General features: G+C 36.5%; 2 protein-coding genes across 2 annotated transcripts; one reads left to right on the forward strand and one right to left on the reverse strand.

Annotated features, from left to right (window-relative positions):
- Positions 1-1,862: 1,862 nt before the first annotated feature.
- Positions 1,863-2,686, reverse strand: LOC131057615 (uncharacterized). Its single transcript, XM_057991763.1, has one exon. The coding sequence runs from the start codon at positions 2,654-2,656 to the stop codon at positions 2,180-2,182; it is 477 nt and encodes a 158-aa protein (XP_057847746.1). The 5' UTR covers positions 2,657-2,686; the 3' UTR covers positions 1,863-2,179.
- A 4,825-nt stretch (positions 2,687-7,511) lies between these two features.
- On the forward strand, positions 7,512-8,704 carry LOC131876514 (uncharacterized). Its single transcript, XM_059221935.1, has 2 exons — positions 7,512-7,723; positions 7,999-8,704. The coding sequence occupies exons 1-2, from the start codon at positions 7,512-7,514 to the stop codon at positions 8,702-8,704; spliced, it is 918 nt and encodes a 305-aa protein (XP_059077918.1).
- The last annotated feature ends 607 nt before the right edge of the window (positions 8,705-9,311 follow it).

Here is a 9,311-nt window from a genome sequence, read left to right on the forward strand (position 1 = left end):
CAGAGAAAGCTATTGGAAGTGTTAACCCATCGGTGTCTAGAGTCATCCTCGATGGCTCCATATGCCAGTTAGAAAGCTCCAAGTTTTTTTGTAACTCCTCCAGAGCATCCTACCCACCTGCGTGAATACAGAAGTGCTCAAATGCAAGATTTAAGTCTGGTATATAAGGCTTAATGTTATTCATCTGGAAAATTGTACGGATAATCAGGGTCCCAAGAAGAAGAAGCTACTCGAATAGGGGCAACACCAATGAGCCAAGAGTCATTATATTGGTTTTAAGGGCGATGACCATGAGCTCTTGGGCCAGGAACACACCAATGCTACCTACTGGAAGACACAGTTATAGCTCTTCTGGAAATGCTTTGATAGAAAGTGTGACAAAGAAACATAGAATTTATATTGCATTGCTCACTCCTCCACTACCTTGCCAATACCCTTCCACTATGTTATCATGCAAAATGTAACACCTCAGGATGTGTGATCCACTACAACACAGGGGTGATGGCCTTAAATGTTATCACTTGAAGCACAATTTGCCCTATATACCATAGCTTACAGTTATTGAAGCACCTGAACGGTTATGTTTGATCTACATGAGCTTATGGATAGGTGAATGGTTGTCATTTGAATTGCAGAGAATAATAATGTACACGGATTCTTCAAATCCTCTGCAGACGTAAGAACATCTCTCGACGTAATTGAAAAACAATTTGGGAGCCCATTTGAGAGATTTTAGAATACATTCTTATACACCTACTAAACAAACACATAGTTGAAACATGCACGAGGATGAACAAGAAGGTGAGGATTTTTATAGGTTTTACTTGATATATGCGAGGAAAATATGCCACTTGTTGATGACACATCTTTCCTTTCATCTACCATTATTACACATGATATCCATTTGTGAATAATATTTTCTTATATGGACTACATGGACTACATCATTAGTGAGATGGCCCATCTGAAAAGTGCATTGATGGTTAACATTTAAACAAAAAGATTCTAGCATATGTTATTTTGGCTTATTTTGTACCAAGTGAATTTGCGCCACCTTCATTTTCAAGTCGTCATAGTAGAGGTGATCCATTACAACATTTATTATACTTCCAAATTAAGTGTTGCTATTATTTTCATATGGTTCAATTGCTTGTTAATGTATTCCCAACAAACTAAGTATTCATGCATTTACATGGTTCTATTCATTTCCACACACTTATATCATTTCTTTTATGGATTTGGTTAGTGTTTTCATGAAATATTATCATTATAATATTGAAACTAATATTGTTTTTAACTCCATACATTATACGTGAGAAAAAGTGCCAATCAAAGTTTGTGCATTATGATTTCAAATATTAGTTACTGATATGATCTATACCTTAGAACATGGTGACCTTTGAATCATATATATAATTGGTTTACCTCCAATATTTGAGATCCAAGTGTTTTTCATGCATCATCATTAATATTTACATTTATGTGTCATTATATGTAAATTGTGAATATTCCTATTAACCAATTCTCTTTTATGTCAATTCATTTCTAGCATTTTGTTAGATACTGATTATGTAAACAATAAGAATTTAACTAATTCACTATATTTGACGATCCTATACATTAAATTAATGCAACTTTTGAAACACAATCTTATTATCTTTCTTTAGTTAAGCCTTAACCAATTGATATTTCAAAGCTTACAAACCAATTGATATTTCAAAGCTTACAACACAAAAGGTTAATTACTTCCTTGCTTATCATCACATATGTGAACATTCTATAAATAGATGTTATGTATTCAAACATACGATCAGAATCTTATAGATACAGGGAATATAAACATTGAGTACATGATTACAACTCCATTTGTTGAAGATTATTCTAATCAAGAGATTGTTACTCCTTATCATAACTTGTCCTTTGTTGAGATTACAAATGAACCAAAAGAGAAATTTCGTAATACAACATCTACTTAAATTCAAGTCACCATATCTTATGCTAACATTCTCACATCTATCTTGTAGAGCTCTCTCTTTGAATAAAGACAATTATTTTCTTGATGGTAACAAATCATTCCAAGACAACATCAACGTCATTTACCGATCATCAATTCTAAAAATCAATACACATATCCTTTTATTTAATTGAAAACACACAAAATCTTATATATTAAAGGCCATTACTGTGAAGAAACGAGCTGTTCCAAATTCTTGACCATGCCAGTGAGAATAGAGCTCATAATGATCTCAATGTCTTCTTTGGAACGGCCGACGATGGGATCCATCTCGAAAGACCACTTCATCAAACAGTTGCCCTCTTCCTCTGTGTTAAAGAATTCATGGGTGCCCTCGTACCCAATAAAGCCGGGCCTGTTGGTATCCGTCATGCGAAAAGTAAAAGAATGGTTTACATCATCCTGAGCGATGAGCTCCTCTACTACAAAAGAATCGCTGCCCTCCTGCAGGGCTGCAATGGGTACTGAACAGCGGCGCACAGAGCCCACGCCTTGTTCAGGCGCTCCTTCTACTCTTTCACACGATACCATTCCCGGAAACCACTTCTTTAGCTCGTAATAATCGCTTGCTATCTTCCACACACCCTCCAGTGGGGCCATGACCTTGCTTTCTACAGACCCCTGCCATTTGGAGCTCGCCATTTTCTCAGAAGAGGAGTAAGCAAAAGAGGAGTAAGCAAATGGGGATTGTGAGGTATTTCGGAATTGGAGAGGGTTAAATATGACGATTCGACGGTGAATGACAACATTTAGAAAACACCCACTAGGAGCGTGCGCTTATTGCTCAATGAGAGACTACGTTATCGCTTATGTCATCTCGTAAATAAGACGATTTGACCCTAAGAGCGTGCGCTTATTGTTCAATGAGAGACTACGTTATCGCTTATGTCATCTCGTAAATAAGACGATTTGACCCTAGCAGCGTGCGCTTATTGTTCAATGAGAGACTACGTTATCGCTTATGTCATCTCGTAAATAAGACGATTTGACCGTAAATGTTATTTGTATTCTATATGCTTTGCCATCCAAGTTCTCTGCATCTGATTTAATTGTCAATTTTTATTTTTTTTGTGTTTCTCACTCTTTGGGCGGTGATGCTTTCTTTGGTTGAGTCCTACTATGTATAAGCTTTGATCATTTAGGTGTCTCTAGAAGTTTAGAAGAAAAAAATTAACATCTATGAAACTAAAATTAGCTTATGAGATAAATGATAGAAGACAACAAAGATTGTTTAGATAAACATGATTCCGTTTTTATCATATTTGTTCTTGTTGTTTGATTTCCTCTTTTATAACATTTGTTCTTGTTGTTTGATTATTTTATTTATGGTATGTTATAGCTTCGTGATCTTGTTGTTTGATTTCCCTTTTTATAACATTTGTTCTTCTTGTTTGATTATTTTATTTATGGTATGTTATAGCCTCATGATCTAAATGATTATTTCTTTTTTAAAACAATTTGTTATTTTAAATTATGTCTTCTCATTTATCTAGTTTAATTTGATTCTACAAAAGGTAATAGAAGATGACAAAGACCTTCCAAAAGATCATGACTCCCTTGTCACTCTAATTATCCTTCTTGTTTAATTCATTTTATCTAGCCAGTAGACCATATTATGTGATCATTGCCTCTATCGGAATTCAGTTTTCTCACACACACTTTTGTCATGCCTGAAAACAAATTAAACTTGCAACTATTGTTTTTAGTTATAGCCAATGTTTCCATTGCCCTGCAAACATCTTATATTCAATTCAAGAGTATAAGAACTTTAAAACCCTAATATTTTTATATCTCCTTTCACTTATTGTGCATATATGATGCAACTATGTGAATTAGCGATAAAAATATTGCTTTTGTTGTCTTATCAATTCCTTTGCTAAGCTGAAATCTACGGTTATTTGATAGCTACAAGCATAGATTAGATTTCTTTTGGTTTGTTGTTAATACATATCTTGTTGCTGGCAGATGCATTTATGTCTAAAAATATGCATTGTTGTAGGTCACCAAAAACTCACTATAAATATAGTTATGAATACATATGAAAAACTAAACCAACTGCACTAGATTCACATTTTGAAGAACTCCACGAAAAATTTGAAGAACTGTGAAAAATTGAAGACATTTGGAAAGAAAGCTGCTCTCCATGTTCTATTAAAACTACATATATTGGAATATATCAGCTCCTTTTTAATTCTTCTGAGCATTCAATTATAGCTTGGTAGATCTATGGACCCCGAATATTATCATTATGCTTTGATTTGGTAAACCCATTTTATCTAAATCCTTATAGATAGTACTGAAAATTCCTTTTTGAAAATCCCATTTTCTTCATATCCAACAATCATTATATTTGATGAGACCATGCTTGTTTCAGGCATAATAGTTGCCTTGTGTATGCTTCCTTGCATGATTGCTACAATAATCTAGGTTGGAGTCAATACACAAGTTGAATGCTCTTTAAAATTTATTTGAACTAAGATAACATAATCAAACATAGATGATCACCTTACCTATTCCGAAATGTCATTTCTTTAACATAGAGTACTATCCCAAGGGCTACTTCTCTAGTGAGAAAGGGCTTCGACAGGGAGATCCCCTATCCCCCTACCTTTTCATCAGTGTTGCTGAACTCCTAGGTAGAAATATTGAAAAACTGAGAAGGATTGGCTCTGTCAAAGGGGTTAGGGCTGCTTCCACTCTTGATCCTATTACCCACCAACAATTTGTGGATGATACTATAATATTTGGAGAAGCTTATGTCTCTGAGGCTAAGCATTGGAAAAGAATCCTATAAAATTATGCTCAAATCTCTAGCCAGTATATTAACTATGGAAAGAGTAAGCTATTCCTCATGAATGTTAACCCCACCCTTCAAGCTAAAATTTCCACCATCTTAGCTTGCCAAATTTCTATCCTCCCTGACTCTTATCTTGGGCTTCCCCTCATCTCTAAAGCCCCTTCCTTAGTCTTTTGGAATGGTATTCTTGAAAGATTCCACAAGAAGTTGGCTGGATGGAAAGGGAAGCCCCTCAGAATGGAAGGCAAATTACAATTGGTTAAATCCCATTTGCAAATTTTACCTATCTATTACCTTTCCCTTTTTAAAGTGCTCGAGGTTTTGGCTGAAAAGGTTGAAAGAATCCAAAAAAGGTTCCTCTGGTCGGGCACTGAAGAAAGAAATAGAATCTCCTTGGTTGCTTGGGAGAAAGTATGCATACCTATGAGGGAGGGGAGACTTGGTATAAGGAAAATCAAAACCTTCAATAGAGCCTTGTTAACTAAAATTGGATGGCAGTTATCTAAAGAGGTGAAAGATTGGACCAACATTTTGTGTGCTAAATACCTTCATACTCAGAGTTTTGATAATTTTATAAACTTAATGGAGCTACATTTTGGTTTCTCCATTTGGAATAATGTTGCTAAAACTAGAAAGGTCATAAAAAAGAATGGCAAAATGATTATAGGTAACCGAAAAAGAACTAACTTTCTGGCAAGATGTTTGGGCGCACCGCCAGGCTCTCATTGATCTCCCACATCTTAGACACATTTATGCCTTCCTAAGTAGATGCTACGAGGTGAAAGTTCATGACTACATTGTGTAACAAGGGGAGAGAGCTACCTAGAAAAATTTGATATAGACTATCACTAATTGTTCTGAGATTTCGGTGAAGGTTAAAGATCATCTTATGATGGAGGCTAAGGAGCTCTTAGATCGTCTAGCTAATTGTTTCCTTTTTTCCTCTCATATGGAATATGAATGGATATGAAAAATCAAATCTGTTGGTACCTTCACTGTCAAATCGGCTTACCAGGATATGGAGGAAGATACTGCAGAGAATTTCAACTAGAAAGAAATCTAGATCAAAGACCTAATTCCTAAAATTAACTATTTTTAGTGGGCTACGACTCATGGGAGGATTCTGAATATTGATAATCTTAACAAGAGGGGCTTCTCCTTCACCAACAGATGTGAGCTTTATTATAAGGACATGGAAAGTATAGACCATATTTTTCTACACTGTAGTTATGCTCAAGAAATTTGGGAGGCTATACTGAAGGATTTGAAAATTAATTGGATCCATCCCAAAACCATGAGAAATTTCATGATTTCATGGACTATGAACCCCTACTCTCACCCTGTTGCTAAGAATTTGTGGCTTCAAATTCACCCAATTATAGCCCGGAATATCTCGAAGCAATAGAATAACAAAGTTGTCAGAGAAGAAAGGAGAAATAACAATGTTCTCGCCAACACCATAAAATAGCAGGTGAGAGAAAATGTCAATGCGCGCTCCCAAGGTATCCCTAAGGTCTCACCTACTCTACTGGATCTACACTTAAGACAAAAATGGGGTATTCAACATAACTTCTTGAAGCTCAACTGGAATAACTTGTTACTGAGAAAATGCTACACTTGGCTCCCTCCAGATTTAGGTTGGTCCAAGTGTAATTTTGATGGCTACTGTAAAGGTAACCTTGGTTTGTCTCCGGAGGGTGGCTTAATTAGAGATCAAGGGGGAAGGTTGATTGAAGGATTTAGCATCAATTTAGGGATTGGTACAACTAACAGAGCTGAAGCTATGGCAGCCTGGATGGGCCTCTCTAGGCTTCAACATAATTCGATGATAAAAGTAATCCTAGAAGGAGATTAAAAGTTGATTATTGATTGTCTTAATAACTTCATTTCTCCCCACTGGGAGATCAAAGAGATTATAAAAAAGTGTAAATGTCTCCTTAATCTTTTTCAGAACATTACTGTTCAACATACCTACAGGGAAGGAAATATGGTTTCCAACCTTATTTCCAATCAGGGTTTGAGTAGTGTGGATTGGAGAGTTTTGAACTTTAGTGAAATCTTTAAGGAGTTCAAAGAGATTCTTTCTTGTGAAAGGCTTAAGAGAAAACAAGGGGACAAAGATGGATATTAATAAGGTTTTTAATGGCTAGGTTTTGAGTTTCTGTCTACATGACTGCCTTTTCTCAAATTTTCAAAATCTAGGTGGGCCCCTATAGTATGGCGGGTAGGGTTTGGGTGATCTGGAGCTTTATGCTTACGTGTTCATTTTCCAGCTGGACTATGTATTACAATGATGACATGGACCTGAAGAGTCTACAGGTTGGTACGAGAACTAAGGCTCATGATTTCAAATGTATCTTTTTAGATCAAGTTTTTATTAGAAGTAAAGGTGGCATTTTTTAATTTTTGTGGAGCCTTAAAGTTTAATGATTTGAAAGGAAATCACACATGTGATGAAAATGGTGTGAAAGAGTTAAAAAATGACCTTTCCAAAAATATTTCTTTATGTTTTCCTCCGATTGTGAAGAACCTGAATTTTTTCTTGGGTCACTTTCATAAAGATAATCTGCACTTTGTTTGTCCTTTTGACATGGGGTCCCTGTTAAGAGAATTGTACCTAAAAATTGTGATGGGCTTCGCAAAGGTGAGGAGATTTGGGAGTTGTTTCGGAATGATGGTTTTACCCCCTTCTTTCTAACTATGAAGGGTTACAGTAAAGCTCTGACGATGAGATTCTGCAACTCTTGGCAGAATGGTGTTGTGACTATTGGGAGGATTTCCTTCTTTGTTACGGCGGATTTCATCGTGGAAGCCACTGGTTTTCCAAATGATGGTGAACAGGTGGAAAGATGTAGTAGTGGAGACTACAAAGGGTTTATGAAAAAATTATTTGAGAAGGGGGAGAAACAAAGGTAATTTAGAACGGGTATGGTTTCTTGGCTCTACCAAAACCATTCCCTATTGTTAGCTATTATGCTATGAAGTAGTTTACGCTTGAAGGTACATATACTACTGTGCATGATTATCATTTTCCTATTCTTAATCATATTAGACATGGGGAGAAGATAAATTTGCCTTTCTTTCTACTCTCCTCCTTAGAGTCTTGTATTCAAATTGGTGCCAACCCCCCACTACACTAAGGCCTTATCTATCTGCTTTACAAGTTTGTTGTGGACCACTCCCCCAGCCTCAATAGTTTGTCCCCTACACTTGGAAATGAGGAAAACTCTCAGAAAAATTATGGTAAGTCCTCCAACCTTGGGCTAGCTAACCCAATATCTCAGTGCTCACTTGTCTCCACCTCCTCAACTGAGAATATAGGAAAACATACCCTTGTTATTGTGGATAAAGAGTCTCTAGAACTTTCCCTGTTAAATGTGAACCCTAATAAGAGAAAGCTAGAAACCCTCAAGAAATCCCCGATTAAAGCTAAAAATACCAACAAAGAGTCAGCTAGTAAAAGTATCACCATAGATCTAGACCTGGACTATCAGGAAGATGGGGAGGAAAAACCTTTAGAGATGGAAATAATTGATTGCAGTTCTAGGGAAAGGAGCTTGGATAGGCTCCGGGCTAAGGAAAGAAAAGAGGAAATTAAAAAAGATGATAACCAGGCCAATGTTAAAAATCTGGAGGAAATTTATGATCTAGAGGAGGAGGATAACTCTGTTGACAATACTGAGGATGAGGATTTCCATGAGGAGGAGGATGACCCCGAAGAGAATTTGAAAGAGAAAATAGAAGAAGAGGAAGATGGGGATGAGATCAGGGAGACCGAGGCAAAATCGGATATTGCGGAACATAGCCCTGAGGTCCCTAATTTGTTAGGTGATGAGAAGATGGTCCCCTATTCGAAGACTCCCCTTCTAAGACAGACAACAACAAGAATCTAGAAGATAATTTACAGGACCTTAAGGAGATATTTTCTACCCTTGAGATGAAGAACGAGGAACAAAATTTGAAGATTCAAAACCTGTGTGATGCCTTAAGCTCCCTTTGCTACATTACAGATGGGGTCATGAAGAGTGTTGTGCTGGGCACGGTTTCTAGTCAGAGGAGGATTAAAAAGACTAAGAAGAATCTGAAGAAGAAGGGATAGATGGAGAACGCTGTCGACGATGACGAGGAGAAGATGGACACTTAGGAATACAATATTGGGAGACTCCAGCGTGACTGGAACCTGCTCAAGAAAGCTTAGCTGCTCTTTGGTTCTCATTTTTTTTTTCTTTTTTGTTGATCATCATTTTAAGGATGTTATGCTGGGTCTGCGTACCCTTTAATGATAACTCTTACTATTATAGGATTGATAAAAATCTTAGCAATATGCTCTTTGCTGGTGTTTTTAGTAAGACTTTAAGTAGTACGATTACTAATGATGTTTTTAAGTGGGATGATAAGTATAGAAGCTGGAAGTTAGTTACGATGTGCAGAAATAGCTACACAACTATGAAAGTTTTTTATTATTTTTGAAGGGTGGACTCTGTTTCTTTTTGGCCTCTG

This window comes from Cryptomeria japonica, chromosome 6 (assembly GCF_030272615.1).
Source record: "Cryptomeria japonica chromosome 6, Sugi_1.0, whole genome shotgun sequence".
In the NCBI taxonomy this organism is placed as follows: Eukaryota; Viridiplantae; Streptophyta; class Pinopsida; order Cupressales; family Cupressaceae; genus Cryptomeria; species Cryptomeria japonica.

Coding starts and splice junctions, on each gene's coding strand:
- LOC131057615 (XM_057991763.1), bottom strand. CDS start 2,656: ATGGCGAGCTCCAAATGGCAGGGGTCTGTAGAAAGCAAGGTCATGGCC.
- LOC131876514 (XM_059221935.1), top strand. CDS start 7,512: ATGAAGGGTTACAGTAAAGCTCTGACGATGAGATTCTGCAACTCTTGG. Junction 7,724..7,998: donor GAGAAGGGGGAGAAACAAAG/GTAATTTAGAAC, acceptor CCACTCCCCCAG/CCTCAATAGTTTGTCCCCTA.